This window comes from Oncorhynchus kisutch, linkage group LG6 (genome assembly GCF_002021735.2).
Source record: "Oncorhynchus kisutch isolate 150728-3 linkage group LG6, Okis_V2, whole genome shotgun sequence".
NCBI classification, from domain to species: Eukaryota; Metazoa; Chordata; class Actinopteri; order Salmoniformes; family Salmonidae; genus Oncorhynchus; species Oncorhynchus kisutch.
Genome location: NC_034179.2, coordinates 75,709,457 through 75,726,520, shown reverse-complemented (window position 1 = coordinate 75,726,520; position 17,064 = coordinate 75,709,457). Strand labels below are relative to the sequence as shown.

At 43.8% G+C, this 17,064-nt stretch overlaps 2 protein-coding genes across 5 annotated transcripts in view; both read right to left on the bottom strand.

The window, feature by feature from the left end:
• Nucleotides 1-809, bottom strand: part of LOC109884379 (trinucleotide repeat-containing gene 6B protein) — a 29,385-nt gene extending 28,576 nt beyond the window's left edge. Inside the window, exon 1 of the mRNA XM_031827576.1 lies at nt 1-809. This exon is cut by the window's left edge and continues 563 nt beyond it. The gene's annotated coding sequence lies outside the window, so the exon portion shown is untranslated.
• Nucleotides 810-924: 115 nt separating this feature from the next.
• Nucleotides 925-14,840, bottom strand: LOC109884380 (caspase recruitment domain-containing protein 10-like). Of its 4 annotated transcripts, none has more exons than XM_031827578.1 (24): nt 14,661-14,834; nt 11,255-11,488; nt 9,114-9,251; nt 8,836-9,022; nt 8,384-8,522; nt 7,989-8,177; nt 7,713-7,832; nt 7,400-7,525; nt 6,519-6,689; nt 6,220-6,318; nt 5,616-5,652; nt 4,988-5,025; nt 4,625-4,713; nt 4,375-4,421; nt 4,137-4,257; nt 3,811-3,988; nt 3,608-3,731; nt 3,183-3,423; nt 2,896-2,962; nt 2,708-2,810; nt 2,423-2,581; nt 2,146-2,258; nt 1,444-1,559; nt 925-1,298 (listed from the first exon to the last, which is right to left on the bottom strand). In XM_031827578.1, exons 1-24 carry the CDS (start codon nt 14,665-14,667, stop codon nt 1,091-1,093), a joined length of 3,051 nt encoding a protein of 1,016 aa, XP_031683438.1. In that variant the 5' UTR covers nt 14,668-14,834; the 3' UTR covers nt 925-1,090. The 4 variants fall into 4 exon arrangements, 3 of the variants coding, with proteins under 3 accessions (XP_031683438.1, XP_031683439.1, XP_031683440.1); XM_031827579.1 differs by having other exon boundaries at nt 7,400-7,522; nt 14,661-14,833; XR_004210405.1 differs by lacking the exons at nt 925-1,298; nt 2,896-2,962 and having other exon boundaries at nt 1,440-1,559; nt 7,400-7,522; nt 14,661-14,839.
• Between the last annotated feature and the right edge of the window lie 2,224 nt (nt 14,841-17,064).

Sequence of the window (17,064 nt, the reverse complement as noted above, 5' to 3'; positions counted from 1 at the left end):
CTCGTGAACTCCGGCCTCTTTCTAGAGCTCCGACTTTTCCAGCCTTAAATTCACTGACGTCATGATTTGACCTACTATTTCTACGAGTTCCTAGTTATTTTGACCTCGGCATTATTATACCTCTGCCGTATCACCACGCTTAATCCGAAAATGTGGTTTGAGGCACTGTAAGGATGGTGTGACGCAATTGTGGAGTCTCCAGAGGCATGCAGAGGTCAAATTGAGTGGATGGTTGATTGGTTGACAGTAGATGGGGGGCAGTCCTAGAAAAACACAAACACACTTTCTTTACAACTTCCTTCAAATGCAAAAAATGTGTTAGCTCTGACTTCTGCGGAGGCCGCATCGCAGTAAATACTGTATTGTCAATACAGATGATTTATTGACAATGCAGCGCCTTTAATAAGCTCTCGTTTTTTGTCCGAGTTTCCAGTTGTCTTGAAAGGAACATTCTAAAGGCCAAAGTTTTTCCTAACCATAAAGCAGGCATAAGTTTTAGATGTATTTTTAGAAGAACATTCAAAAGCTATTATATTGTGACTAGTGGCCAAAGGCGAATGTAGACAAACCCCAACTACTAATATTAATGTTAATGTATTTACAAATTCCATGTATTATTATGAATTATTCAATAATTTAAAAGATGCTCTGTTAACTAATGAAGGTTGTTTAATGCGGATGTTTAGCATATGTAACGGATGTGAAACGGCTAGCTAAATAGCGGTTCAATTTGTGACGTCACTTGCTCTGAGACCTTGAAGTAGTTGTTCGGCTTTTGTGGAGCGATGGGTAACGATGCTTCGTGGGTGACTGTTGTTGATGTGTGCAGAGAGTCCCTGGTTCTCGCCCGGGCATGGGCGAGGGACGGTCTAAAGTTATACTGTTACACATAGGTAGACAAGAAATACAACATTAAAACATAAAGACATGTTACTACTGAGCTTGTAAGGTTTAATTCATCAAATGAACATGAAACTTCATATTTACTGTGGTAGAACTAGGTATCTAAATGGGTGTGTGTGAAATGTATACGATAATTGTATCAAATTTATCTTAGTAAAACAATAAAACTGGGTGAAAACATTGGGATCTATTGGAGCCTTTCCAACTCAACCCACAGCAGTGCCTTCTGCTGGCTGTGGATGACATTGCGTATGGCGAGAAGCAGATCCTCGGTGCAGCTCCAGGTGCTGGGTTCCAAAGTGTGGTAGAGTAGGGGCAGGGTCTCCAGCTGCTGCTCGTCCGCCTGACACACCTCCTCCATCACGCCATCCTCCCCTCGCCCGGTCAGCAACTTCCTGTCAATGGGGCAAAATAGGTTGACTTTGTAACTACGGTTTATAAATTGAATTAGAGAACATACAACTACAAAAATAGAATAACTTATGATCTAAAAGTGTATTGTAAACACACACAAATACAGATAGTCAGTCAGGCACCTACTTTAGCTTCTTGTGTTTTTTGTTCTTGGGTCGGATATTAATGACGATAGGGTAGACCCCCTGCCTCAGAAGGCCCTCCACACTACTCAGGCCTAGCTCCAACAGACAGTGCTTGTCCTGAGAGACAAGACACAGAAACCTATATGGGAAAGGTAACCCACTGGGCACAGACAGTTCAACCTCTAGTTTTGATTTACATTAGGTGTAGTTGTCAACTATCATGAATTCAATGTAAAATCAACCAAAAAAATGTCACCATGTCATTGGATTGTTGATGACTTTTTCAAATCCATTCAGTTTTCCACTTCGATTAAGCATCATTACATAACATTTTCTTGTTGAAATAGCGTGGAAGCAACATTTTGGGGCTCCCAAGTGGCGCAGCAGTCTAAGGCACTGCATCTCAGTGCTAGAGGCGTCACTACAGACCCTGTTTAGATTACAGGCTGTATAACATCTGGCCGTGATCGGGAGTCCCATAGGGTGGTGCACAATTGGCCCGTCGTCAGGGTTAGAGGAGTGTTTGGCCGGGGTAGGCTGTCATTGTAAATTAGAATTTATTCTTGACTGACTTGCCTAGTTAAAGAAAGGTTAAATAAAAAATACAAATTGACACAGTTTTTGCCCCATGGGATGTGTTTGTTTGTTTGTGTGTGTGTGATTGTGAGAGAGAGAGAGAATGAATGAAAGAAAGAGTGTATACCTGGCTTATTACATCCTGAATAGACTGCAGACTGATTCCAAGAGCCTGCTCTGGGGTGGAAGCATCTAGCAGGAAAACACTCTTATCATTTCTCTCTGTGGCCTGGATTAACTCTGAAAGACATCACTCCATGAGAAGCGGTAGAGGGGCAACATATCTACAAGTAATTACTTTAAAACACATCATGCAAGAAGGACAACAAGCATAGTGCTTCTGAAATTTGAGTGTGTAGTGACACTATGTAAATAACCATGGGTGTCTGCATGTGTGTGTGTACCTGGTTGGCAGGTGTTGAAGTCCAGTCCAGACTCTGCTGGCTGAAGCAGTCTCTCTATGAGGCCGCGAGAGAGCAAGGAGGGGGAGAAGATGACAGGCCGTTTGGTCATGACCTGTATTGGCTGGACCATACTGTAAGGAATCAGGTGCTCCTCATGACCTGAGCAAAGACACACACACACACACACACACACACACACACATTTAGGTTCATGCATTTTTATCTTACTATAGTCTTCAAAGGACAAACAAAAAAGATCAATAAAGTCATATGGGCGGAGCTTACGGTTGCTGAGTGTGTAAAGGACCTGTGGGGTGGAACCAATCCCACGACAGCTGGGGGGGACAGCCTTGACCAATCGTACACGCTCAGAGCCCTTCTTGGATACCTACAGGGAGGAATGGAGGAATCAGTAGTCTGGTTACCCTTGGTTACCAGAGATTCACACACAGTAGGGACAAGAGGAGACATACTTTTTTTTTGAAATCCTTCTGCTCCAGGGCTAAGGTACGTAACCTCACCAATAACAGTTGCTGGGCTCTGAGATAGAGAAATATGTAGGGGGAAACACATTTATCATTATGTGTCTTATGCAGTCTGTGAGTGCAGTCTAACAAAGCTAAATGTTTGCACAACTGTCTGTTATAGATTAATGGAACGTTTAATCTTCTTCTCATGCTTATTAAAATGTCTTACATTATATAACCCGTTCATTTGATCTCTGTCACAAAGGTGACAGTACGTGGCACCTCTCCCTTACCTGTTGTAATTGGGCATGACCCCCGCCTGCAAGGGCTTGGCTGTGCGGGGGTTCACCAGGGTGCAGCGCCACTGGTACTTCCCATTGTAACGGGTGTCAGTGACGTGTATTATGTCATCACAGTGCACCCCCAGACAGGGCAGGTCGCTATGAGGGTCCAGGTCCAGGTTGACGCGCACGTAGAAGGAGTCAGCACCGTAGAAGTTAGGAGAAGGGAGCTGGGCACATAACTTGGAGTAGGCTGAGAAGAGGAAAAGGGGTGGGCAGTTAGTTACACACACTCTATCATTTGAACTTTTTTGGTTCTATAAACAGTCTGACATCTGGATAAAGGCCAAGAAAGACCATTTACTATAAAGGTGTACTGTACTGAAAAAGCACATCAGTCAAGGAAAAGAACTGTAAAAGCTGTCTCAGAACTTCACCCCCTGTGTTGGTCTGGTGTTTGAGAGAAGAGGGCTCTGTCCACCACTGCAGAGAGAAGTGGGCCACCTCTCCAGTGCACTGGCCCATCAGCACACTGCCCCCACCAAACAGAACCTTCTCCAGCTGGACAGGGAGGAGAGAGACAGTTATACTCAGGCCTGTGTGGCTGTTTTTCTACTGTCTGCATGCCTTTGTTTCTCACCTCCAGTAACTCACTGCCCTCCTTCAGACCCCACTGCTCAGCAGGAGAACCAGCTCTGACGCTGCTAACAAAGATCCCTGTGAGGTTGCCCCCAATGATGGTGATGTCATCTGCCAGGCTGCCTCTTCCTCTTTTGTGCGTAGTGGGGGGACTTGGTACGGGGGACAGGGGCTCGAAACTGAAAGAGGAAGGGGAAAGAGAGATGGCAATTACACTTATCAGTATAGAGTTAAGATTATATCTCACACCATAAAGGGTTAGCAAGTGTACCTACACTACGTTGGATTAGCTGCCCTGATGTAGGCAGCACAGAGATGGAGACATACCAGAGACTGCTGTAGTTGGGTTTGTGAGGTGGGACAGGGGGCAGGTTGATGAGGTCAGGGGGGAAGAGGTGAGAATGCAGGGAGCTACAGGAGTTCGACAGGGAGACCTCACTCTGGACTCCTGAAACACAACATAATGAGACATCACTACACACATCTATACTTTGCCGGGGTTACATGTATTACAGGTAGCTACAGACTTAGACGGACATGAGGGTTGTACTGAACTAAACCAAACCTGTGAGGTTCTCATTCTCATCACTGCCCCAGGAGTCCAGGTCAAACCTGTAAAGGGATAAGATCACAATAGAGGACTTTTCATCATCATTTATTTAGTTTTGAATGCATTTCCAGCATAACATGGGATTTAAGAGAGTGATATCTCCATATCAGAGAATAATGTACAAGTTGATCTGCTATGGTATGACCATAGATATCCTATTAAATTAATAATAATTCTAATTCCTAATTCTATGGGTATGACATACTCTATGTTGACCCTGCGGTTGATGGAGTCCATACAGGGAGGGAAGGGGAAGATGGAGAGCCTGTTAACATCCCTCTCACTGTCCACTGTCTGTAAAACACACAGGACACAAACAAAAAGGGAAATAGAGAATTACTAAAGTATAGATGCAGGCCAACAATTTACACCTATTCATTGTCTCCAAGACAACTTGAAAAAGTTGATTAATTATTCAATAATCCACATATACTGTGTGTATTCACAGCTATACTGTTCAGTGAGAAAAATACATTTGTTAACATAATATAGATTAACGCAAGATGAGACATGATGCTTTGATATGTTGGCATGTCACAAAGTGTTGTGGAGTAATTCAACAACTCACTGCTGTCAAGAGATTCTCCTCTGAGTTTGAGCGGGAACCTGCAGACAAAAGAAAGTATTTAGAAGTCTAAGCCTATCCTCTCTCATCAAAGTGGTCAAAAAAAACAAACATTTGTTTTGGCCATGCCTATTTCTACCATGTCTTAATCAAACAGTAGTTGAAATAGAAGGGTTATCCTTCATCAGCTACAGTGGTGTAAAAATGTAGAATAAATAAAGCAAACATGAAAAAAAGAGGGATCAACTCAGGAATGCTCTTTTCTTCAACGCTATCCTTGCAAAACCCCAATCCCCTAATCCAGTGGTTCCCAACCTTTTTCCGTTACTCGACTACCAAGTATATTTTGCTCTACCCAGAGTACCCTTAAAGTACCCCCTGTGGATAGGCCAAGTACCCTTGGTTGGGAAACACTGCATTCATCTCAACTCTACCCCCTGTATATAGCCTCGCTATTGTTATTTTACTGCTGCTCTTTAATTATTTGTTACTTTTATTTCTTATTTTTGTTGGTATTTTTCTTAACTGCATTGTTAGTTAAGGGCATGTAAGTAAGCATTTTACTGCAAGGTCTGTTGTATTCGGTGCATGTGACAAATAACATTTGATTTGATTTGAAATATAGGCTTACCTTCGGAGTGGACATGGGTTTGGTCTGTAGAGGGAGACTGTAACACAGAAATGAAAACAGAGACATCATCAACATCTGTTCACTGAAAGGTATCCTACAGGTACCAACATGCTGACAGTTACACAAATTCCTCTCTGGCAACATCAATTCAGTTCAGTTCAAGGGGCTTTATTGGCATGGGAAACATATGTTAACATTGCCAAAGAAGTGAAGTAGGTAATAAACAAAAGTTAAATAAACAATACATAAAACATAATATCTCTAACTCTATGCAAAACAACAATGCAACCTAATTAGCACACAGGAGTTGCTTCACACTGATCTAAAAATAATATTCTCTGTAAGTAGACCATGAATAACCATGCCAAGTAAAAGTATCATTATTGTTACGGGGATCAGCTCAATGGTACCTACTTAAATACAACTCTGAATGAGTCAAATGAAAAGACGGGTTGGACAGCAACACTGCCACACTCCTCAAGGACTATTTATTACATGATTATGAAGAGATACATTTTGTGGCTGCTGTTGATCATAACACTATAATGTTGCTAATATTCTAGCTGCTGCCAACGAAGATGATAAGATGGCAATGAACTCTGACCTTGCAGAGCAGCTGGTGAGTGCCGTTGGGCAGAGGGCTGAGGTCTAGGGAGCAGCAGGGCCCGTAGCACTGGTCCTCGCTGCACAGAGACAGGTGAGACTAGGAGAGGGACAGAGAGACAATCACATTAGAAGAGTACAGGAGAAGGCTAACAGGTCCACACTGTAATTTGATTGTCATATTTTTGTGAGTGTGTGAAACTGTATGTCTGACAGAATAGGGAAAACACACTTGTGTTGTGCAAGTATAATCAAAAGTGTGTACACAGAATGTGTGTACATACAGTAGCTGAGACTCACACAGTGCATACAGGGGGAACTCTGCTCCCTGCTCCTGTCCTTCTCTTTCTCCAGCTCTCTCTGCTGCTGCTCTAGATTGGCCTGAAGCTCTGCGATGCGTTTACGCAGGCGGTTCTTGTCCAATAGGCAGTCAGTATACTCCAACTGCAGGCTGTCTCGACTGCGCAGAGCCTGAAGGATATATAGTATCAGAGGGAGGAGGAGAGAACGTGCTAGAGAGATGAGTTATGAGGAGACAGGCAGACACAGAGTGGGGGAGATACTGAGTAGTGGAAATACCTGCATGACTAGACAAAAATGATGTATTACGGTGAGTAATGGGGCAACTATGCAGAGAAAGGCCTTATATTATCCTGCAAAAAGGCCTCAAACTCAACACTCCAACCTCAATATTCCTCTGTGTCACGTTCTGACCTGAGTTCCTTTGTTTTGTCTTTGTTTTAGTATGGTCAGGGTGTGAGTTGGGGTGGGCAGTCTGTGTTATTTTTTCTATGATTTGGGATTTCTGTGTTTGGCCTGGTGTGGTTCTCAATCAGAGGCAGCTGTCAATCGTTGTCCCTGATTGAGAACCATACTTAGGTAGCCTGTTTTCATCCTTGAGTTGTGGGTGATTGTTTTCTGATTTGTGTATTTACCATACAGGACTGTTTCGTTCATTCTCGTTAATTTGTTTTTGTGTTCATGATAATAAATTATCACTATGGACACTTACCACGCTGAGCATTGGTCCTCCTCTTCTTCCACCACAGACAACCGTTACACTCTGTGCATGTTCATTCAGTGTCCAAACAGCCATGAACAATTTAAACCAACAGAAACAAAAACCTTACCATACATTGATTACTTGGTTCTAACCCGTATCCCTACTCAGACCTACTGACCTGGTCCCTCTCCTTCTCCAGCTCCATAATCTGGTTGAAGTAGGAAATGCTCCTTTTATGTTCCGTCTCCCAGTCCAGCTGCAGAGTCTTCACCTTCAGCTGCAGCTGCTCACACTGAGACTCCTGCTTCACAACACAACACACCATACAATCAAAGACAGAATAATACAATTGTGTTGATATACAAGAGGCGTGTTTTAACACTTTATGAAGCCTGAACAAAGACAACTTGAAAAACTGTCACCAGCTCAGTGACTTCTGAGAGTGAATAATGGGACAGAATGGCGTGAATAGGCCCTTTCTCTGCTCTCACCTTGTTCCTGAAATCCTCAGAGCTCTCCAGCTCTCCCTGTAGTCTGGCGATGTTGCCACACAGCTCGTGTCTCTGCTCTGCTGCCTCCCTGCGGTCCTGCTTCAGGATGTCCAACAGAGCCTGAGGTCAAAACGGAACAATACAAGAGTTGGAGCAGCACCGTCGGAGCGGGAAAACATCACAATCTCAGAGGGTGAATCAGATTCACTCTGAGTGGTGGCTCTACCTGTGTTTCAATGTGACCTGAATCAGATTCACTCTGAGTGGTGGCTCTACCTGTGTTTCAATGTGACCGGACTTCTGAATGTCAATGTGCTGCAGTGGCTCCTCCCTCTTCTCGGGAACAGCGGGGGCGTCGTTCGTCCGATGGGCGACACTCCTGTTCCTTCTGACTGGCGCAATAGAGACAGGACTACTGTCAGTCTCTTTCTCTGCCTCCATCAGTCTGATCTTCAGCTGCTCCATCTGTAGAAAAGGTTGAGTAAGAGTATTACAAGGGAATCCTACCAGGGAAATGCTTCCTATAAAGGCATGTCCCAACAGCTCTTTAAAAAAAATGTATACCCTCCATCCATCCTTTTATCTTTCACCAGCTGCTTTCTTCTGTCCCAGTCACCCTCCCTCTCCTTCAACAACCCATCAGACCCTTTGGCCCCCTCTCCTCTCTATACCTGTTCCAGTAGCTCTCTCTCACGTGCGGAGGCCTTGGCCTGATCCTCCAGGGCACGAGAGTATTTCACAGCCTGTTCCAGGTGCCTGTCCTTCAGCCGGCCCAGCTCCCTGCTGCCTGCCTCCCAGTCCTGACGCAGCCTGTGGGAGACACATTCAGCCAGCTCTCAGTACACTGGACATAGAAACTGTACATCCCTATTAAAAAAATGTATGACAGCCATGGACCATGGCTTATCACAAATGTAGTTTATGTATATAATTCCCAATGTTTCAAGTTCCAGTCTGAATACTGTCATTCACTTTGGGTGCAATGCACATTGTTGGGCCTTGTGGATAACAACCAGATGTCTGTGTGGTTTTACCTGTGAAGTTCAATTAATCAAACTTTAATGCTAGTGTCATTTGTCTCACAGTGCTTTAAGCCTTGTATGTGTGGTTCCGTGTGGTGTACTTCTCTATCTGCAGCCGGTCATGTCGTAAGTCCAGTGTCTTGCGTTCAGCCCGGCTGCGCTCCTCCTCGGCCACACGGCAACGCTGGGACAGGCGGCGCTCACACACGCGGCTCCCCAGCAGCTGCTCCCTCAGCTTACGCACCTCGAGCAGCAGGAACTGAGTCAGGCCCTCTGGACCCTCCTCATCTGGGGGGACACAGCAATGGAGGTAAATGGGGGATGGGGGAACACAGGTTATACAGGAGTGGAAGGGGGATATTTGGGGACAAATCCTCACCCAAGATGATGGAGCAGCGCTGGGTGGGCTGTTGTCCAGTGAGCTGAGTGTATTGCTCGGGGTGGTAGAACTCCAAAGACTCCATGAAGGCCTGCAGGCCACGCTGGCCCCGCCCATGCAGGATGTCAATCAATCGTCCTGATAAACAGTTAGGGACATCATTAAAGTTTATAAGACGAAGACGACAATACATCCTGAAGATGGAGACACTGTAAGTACTGTACTGACACAAGTGTGAAAGCTGCTCATGTTCCAGGTAATCCCTTTGTCATCTTTTCCTCTCTAACCTCATCTCTCTGTTTCTTCCTCTCTCCCCGTCTTTTTCACTCCCCATCTGTCTACCTCCTCCTTTATCTCTCCCTCTCCTTTACCTAGCTAGTGGCCACTCCTTCATTCCTTTCATCTTGATCTCCTGCCTCGTTACTCATACCTGTCTCCCCTCCCTCTGTCTCTCACTCCCCTCTTGCTATCCTTCCAAACCACCTTTTTCTCACACGGCACAAACCCCTACTTACCTCACTCTCTCCGACCTACCTCCTCTCTCCCTGCCTCCTCTCACTTACAGTTGAAGTCGGAAGTTTACATACACTTAGGTTGGAATCATTGAAACTCGTTTTTCAACCACTCCACAAATTTCTTGTTAACAAACCAAAGGTTTGGCAAGTAGGTTAAAATTCCAGAAAATGTCATGGCTTTAGAAGCTTCTGATAGGCTAATTGACATCATTTGAGTCAATTGGAGGTGTACCTGTGGATGTATTTCAAGGCCTACCTTCAAACTCAGTGCCTCTTTGCTAGATATCATGGGAAAATCTAAAGAAATCAGCCAAGACCTCACAAAATAAATTGTAGACCTCCACAAGTCTGGTTCATCCTTGGGAGCAATTTCCAAATGCCTGAAGGTACCACGTTCAGCTGTACAAACAATAGTACTCAAGTATAAACACCATGGGACCACGCAGCTGTCATACCATTCAGGAAGTAGACACGTTCTGTCTCATAGGGATGAATGGAGCGAAAAGTACAAATCAATCCCAGAACAACAGCAAAGGACCTTGTGAAGATGCTGGAGGAAACAGGTACAAAACTATCTATATCCACAGTAAAACGAGTCCTATATCGACATAACCTGAAAGGCCACTCAGCAAGGAAGAAGCCACTGCTCCAAAACCGCCATAAAAAAGCCAGACTACGGTTCGCAACTGCACATGGGGACAAAGATCGTACTTTTTGGAGAAATGTTCTCTGGTCTGATGAAACAAAAATAGAACTGTTTGGCCATAATGACCATCATTATGTTTGGCGGAAAAGGGGGAACGCTTGCAAGCCGAAGAACACCATCCCAACCTTGAAGCACTGGGGTGGCAGCATCATGTTGTGGGGGTGCTCTGCGGCAGGAGGGACTGGTGCACTTCACAAAATAGATGGCATCACATGGAAGGAAAATTCTGTGGATATATTGAAGCAACATCTGAAGACATCAGTCAAGAAGTTAAAGCTTGGTCAAAAATGGGTCTTCCAAATGAACAATGACCCCAAGCATACTTCCAAAGTTGTAGCAAAATGACTTAAGGACAACAAAGTCAAAGTATTGGAGTGGCCATCCAAAGCCCTGACCTCAATCCTATAGAACATTTGTGGGCAGAACTAAAAAAGCGTGTGCGAGCAAGGCTGCCTACAAACTTGACTCAGTTACACCAGCTCTGTCAGGAGGAATGGGCCAAAATTCACCCAACTTATTGTGGGAAACTTGTGGAAGGCTACCCGATACGTTGGGCCCATGTTAAACAATTTAAAGGCAATGCTACCAAATACTAATTGAGTGTATGTAAACTTTTGACCAACTGGGAATGTGATGAAAGAAATAAAAGCTGAAATAAATAATTATCTCGACTATTATTCTGACATTTCACTCTTAAAATAAAGTGGGGATCCCAATTTATCAAAGACAGGGAATTTTTGCTAGGATTAAATGTCAGGAATTGTGAAAAACTGAGTTTAAATGTATTTGGCTAAGGTGTATGTAAACTTCCAACTTCAACTGTACCTTTTACACTCTTCTCATTCACTTCCATAATTTTTTATCTCATTCTCCCTCTCTTTTTTGCTCCCACACATTCCCTCTCCCTCCCTCTCTCTCACCAGCCTTGCTGATACGTAGTGGGTACTGGATGGAGTTGAGGACCTCATCCTCATCCTGCTCGTCAATGACCTTGCACTGCCTCAGGTAGGGGGTGAGCTTGGCTGGGTTCAGGATGCGGGTCAGCTTGTGCCTCACCCCCTCCACCCTGTCCCACAGCTCCTCACAGCACTCCTCAGAGAACGGGGACACTGTCCGCCCCTCTTCCTGTCCCGTGTCATAATCCTTCACCCATACTGTAATGCCAGGTACAGAGAAAGCAAGTTAATACAGGACTGGTTTGAAAGAGGAGCCAACATTCTGTGTTATAAAGAGAACAGGCTCAAACTATGTTGATAATACAGTTTATGGCCATTGTCTGCTGCATTGTGAGAAGTAGCAAAAGGAGGTGCTTTTCTGGCTGTGTTCCAAGGAAAGCTGGAGGGGATTATTTTGCAATTAACATACAGATCGTTCGGAAAGTATTCAGACCGCTTGACGTTTTCCACATTTTGTTACGTTACAGCCTTATTCTAAAATGTATTCAAAAATTGATTTTCCTCATCAATCTACACACAATACCCCATAATGACAACACGAAAACAGATTTTTAGAAATGTTTGCTAAAAAACAGAAATACCTTATGTTTGATTTGACATTTTGAACATTGAGATATTAAATAAATGATGGAGAAGAAGCATAGAATAGTGAAAGTGACTGGGTTTTATGTCAGAAGTTAATGGTTCTCTGTAGAAAGACATATGGCTTTGGAATGTGTTGGCTGGATGGGAGGAGAGCAACATGTTGATATAGGGGAGAAAGATAGAAATCTGTGGATTAGGTGAAGGAGGGGTTGAGGTCAGGAGGTGAGGTCAGATCCCCTGAAGGGAGTAATAAGGGTTTAGTATCCTGTTACTCTTTTCCTGTAGAACCATAAGATGTAAGGATTGGAGAGAAGGAGGAGTGTCTTAAATGGGATATATATCTGTGATGGGAGAAATGTTGGGTTGTCTGAATTACAGCTGTACAGAACCTTTGGGAAGAATTTTACTTGGTTAAAGCTTATCTAGTGTCCTTAAGAATAAGAACCTAACACTTATTTACATAAGTATTCAGACCCTTTGCCATGAGACTCGAAATTGAGTGCATCCTGTTTCCATTGATCATCCTTGAGATGTTTCTACAACTTGATTGAAGTCCACCTGTGGTAAATTCAATTGATTGGACATGATTTGGAAAGAAACACATCTATATAAGGTCCCACAGTTGAAAGTGCATGTCAGAGCAAAAACCAAGTCATGACATCGAAGGAATTGTCCGTAGAGTTCCGAGACAGGATTGTGTCGAGGCACAGATCTGGGGAAGGGTTCCAAAAAAAAATGTAGCATTGAAGGTCCCCAAGATTGCAGTGGCCTCCATCATTCTTATATGTAAGAAGTTTGGAGCCACCGAGACTCTTCCTAGAGCTGGCCGCACGGCCAGCAATCGGGGGAGAAGGGCCTTGGTGAGGGGGGTGACCAAGAACCCAATGGTCACCCTGACAGAGCTCCAGAGATCCTCTGTGGAGATGGGAGAACCTTCAAGAAGGACAACCATCTCCGCAGCACTCCACCAATCTGGCATTTATGGTAGAATAGCCAGATGTAAGCCACTCCTCAGTAAAAGGCACATGACAGCCTGCTTAGAATTTGCCAAAAGGCACCTAAAGGACTCTGACCATAGGAAACTAGGTTCTCTGGTTTAATGAAACCAAGATTGAATAGTTTGGCCTGAATGCCAAGTTTCACGTCGGAGGAAAACTGGCACTATCCCTACGGTGAAGCACAGTGGTGGCACCACCATGCTGTGGGTTTTTCTGCAGCAGGGACTGGAAGGCTGGTCAGGATGGAGGGAAAGATGAATGAAGCAAAGTACAGAGAGATCCTTGATGAAAACCTGCTCCAGAGCGCCTAGGACCTCAGACTGGGTTGAAGGTTCACCTTCCAACAGGACAACGACCCTAAGCACACAGCCAAGATAACACCGGAGTGGCTTCGGGAGAAGTCTCTGAATGTCCTTGAGTGGCCCAGCCAGAGCCCAGACTTGAACCCGATCTAAAATCTCTGTAGAGACCTGAAAATAGCTGTGCAGTGATGCTCCCCATCCAACCTGACAGAGCTTGAGAGGATCTCCAGAGAAGACTGGGAGAAACTCCCCAAATGCAGGAGTGCCAAGCTTGTAGCATCATACCCAAGAAGATTCCAGGCTGTAATCACTGCCAAAGGTGCTTCAACAAAGTACTCTGAATACTTATGTCTGAATACTTATGGAAATGTAATAGTTCAGTTTAATTTTTTAATACATTTGCAAAAAATTCTAAAAACCTGTTTTTGCTTTGTCATTATGGGGTATTGTGTGTAGGTTGATGGGGGGGGGGATATTTAATTGATTTTAGAATAAAGCTATAATGTAACAATATGTGGAAAAGGTCAAGGGGTCTGAATACTTTCCGAATGCACTGTATAACAGGCTGTAGGATGAACTTCCAGTACTATGAACACATTTGATGGTGCATTTATCTGCGCCAATGATTTACTCAAGTTTCTCCTGGTGTTGCACAAGGTTGGTTGGTGGGTTGTAAACAATGATAGGGACGACATTAAATCTGTCTCAGAGTTCAAGAATGCAAACACTGATGTGATTCATATCACACACTTAAAAACCTACTGTGATAGCAAACAAAGACCTCAACTACTGAGGAGCAGTTGTGCCATCTCCCTGGACTAAGAAAAAACACGTTCAACTGAGACTCTCGACGCGTTTAGTAGCACAGATCAGGGACCCATAATCTAATTCCGTAACTGGGTGTAAATCCACATCACTTACTGTAGTTCAATAACCAAAATAGATTTTTTCCAACTCAAGGCGCCGTGTCATAGCTGACACCCCATTTTTTCCCGAAGAAGTCTAAAGCAACATAGTATATGTTTTAAAGTTAGCTATTTACCAACAATGAGGAGTAAGTAAGTGATCCATAACCACACCCCCCTTGCTCACATATAGGCTAACAGACAGACAGGTCGAGACACATCTGTGTCCTGTGGAATCTTTTCCTGACATCTCTCTTTTTCCCCATGTAGGCTACTCATGTAGTCCATAGAAAACATGAGATACTTTTTATCAAGAACAACATTTTCCCAGAGCAGTGTCAACATCTCAAAATAAAAATTAACACCCCTCAGACTACTTGGCAATATGAATATTTACTACATTAATTGACTGGAGCTTACAATACTAAAAATAACTGTGACTGACAAGACAATAAGGAGGGCGAAGTGTCATTCAGTGCCGCAACTTTTCACCCCCGATTGAGTCATCTAACTTTATCTGATAAAGTCAAAAATAAATTTAAATAAACACGACAAGAAGAAATCTTAATTTCCCACTTACCACTCATTGTCAAGGATTGATCGTGTTGTAAGCAAACTCGTCAGACAGATATTCCACTTTTCGTTTTGATCAATCATAAAAGGATGAATGAGTCCATAGAAACGTAAACTACTATTCCACTATGGCTATGCTATTGCATTGAGAAGCTGGTTGTGTTGTACCTGGGACACAGTATCACACCCCTCCCCAACTTTGCAGTCCCGCCTCCTCACAATTGTCTGCACATCCCATATTCCACCAATCAGCAATTGTTCACAACTGTCCTGATCATTCCAGATGACCAAACCAGGATAAATTTCCAACAACCGGATGTATCCGGTTTCAGGGATACAGCTAATTCAACATAGGCTTCCTTTTCTGCTGAAAACCGGATGTGGTACTCCTCTCAGGCGTTTTCTTTTAAGCCTGCTACTTTAGGTTAAGGCCAGGTCAACCCAAATACTGTATTTCTGGTTAACCCAAGGGAAACATTTTCTGTTTGAAGAATGAGAAAGTGGAGGAGTTGGACTGTTTTCATGCCCAAAGTTGACCGTTAAAGCTAATTTCCTGCAATAAAGTGGCCTTGGTCTTTGGAAATTGACATTCCTGTACACACAGTGTATGGTTAACTTTAAACAAATGTTGTTAAAAAGGAAAGCCTACCATAGTTCAAATGTAACCAGCCATCAGTAGGCTAGAGCACAACTTCCATTTCAACAGGCCATACAGATCTAAGATCATGAAGATCAGTCATTTTTGCTGTTGAACTTTTAGAGTTCACTCCCTCCAACTCAATTAGGTATTAAAGCTGCTTTGAAGAGGGGCTAGAGAAGGGCTTTCCCACAAGGTGGAGCAATCCACCCACTGTTTTACAAAGTTGCTCAGTTTAATTCTGTCACACCCTGACCATAGTTTGCTTTGTATGTTTCTATGTTTTGTTTGGTCAGGGTGTGATCTGAGTGGGCATTCTATGTTGGATGTCTTGTTTGTCTGTTTCTGTGTTTGGGCCTGATATGGTTCTCAATCAGAGGCAGGTGTTAGTCATTGTCTCTGATTGGGAGTCATATTTAGGTAGCCTGTTTTGTGTTGGGTTTTGTGGGTGGTTGTCTCCTGTGTCAGTGTTTGTACCACACGGGACTGTTTTGGGTTTTCACGTTTTGTAGTTTATTCATGTATAGTTTCATTATTAAAGAACCATGAATTATAACCACGCTGCATTTTGGTCTGCCTCTCCTTCCCAGGAAGAATCCCGTTACAAATTCACCTTTCTTTCGTCAATATCTTTGGAAGTTCCATTGCTCACACCAATAACACCAGTTGTTTTTATTACATCTTTGATTAATTCTATTGAATATATAAGACAGTTTAGTCCTATGTTATGTTTTGTTAGATAGCTATACCCTGGGGCACTTGCCCAGCATGTGACTCACCCTGGCCTGGTCCACTGAGCACTGACTTATTCATGGTCTCTCTTTTTTTCTCTCTTTTTGCTACCTTAGGAATGATATTTAGATAAGCCCACTTAACGCGTACAGTTAAGACTGATAGTGTGTTAGCGCTTACAATTCGACAGATTCTGTGTTATTACAACAGAAGTCAGCAGTGACATTGCAGAGGCATTCAGGCTGATGCGTCTGGCCTGGGCACAGTAGGGGGGTTTAAACTGGGAAGGTGTTAACTCCCTGTACTCTATCTGTGTGGTGCACTTTGTTTTGTTGTCTGTGTAAACCCTGATCCAAATTGTTTACACAATCCTAATAAAAAAGAGAATTACAAAAAAAGGCTAAAAAATTACATTTAATAATAATAAATAAACTGGGAATGTGTCTCAGTTACAGTGCAATGTGAGACAGGAATTGCGGGGTGCCTGACAAACGAATGTGTCTTTCTCTTGACACACTGAAAGGAAATGTCAACCTACCCTCGGTCCCTGGGCCTCCCCTGAATAAACAAGCAGACCAGTGTCTCAGAGCTGCTGGACTGAAGCAGGGCCTACAGCACAGAAGCCAAAGCACTGGGGCCTACAAAAAAACAAAAAACATACGTTACTTTTTTTTAGATATTCATAGGCGCCTTAATGTTCAGAAATAGATGTTTGAAACCGCTTTAGCACGTCCTCTCCCCATCTCTCTTTCATTTTCATATTTTCTCAAAGCCCTCCCCTGCTTCTCACATTCAGAAGCACTACGGCCACAGGCCAGGCCCAGAGGGGACATCATTCTTCTAATTTCTGAGGTGACAGAAACAGAGAGGGCATTGAGAGAGCCCCAGAGCCCAGTGCTGCAGTGGTGGAATACGTTGTCCCAGTCCAGCACAACCACACTGGCCTTCACCCAGTAGACCCACAGCCCCATCTCTGACTCGGGCCTCACTGTCGGCTCTGCTGCAGCAGAATCAACCCTTTGTCCCCACAAAGAATGTGTCT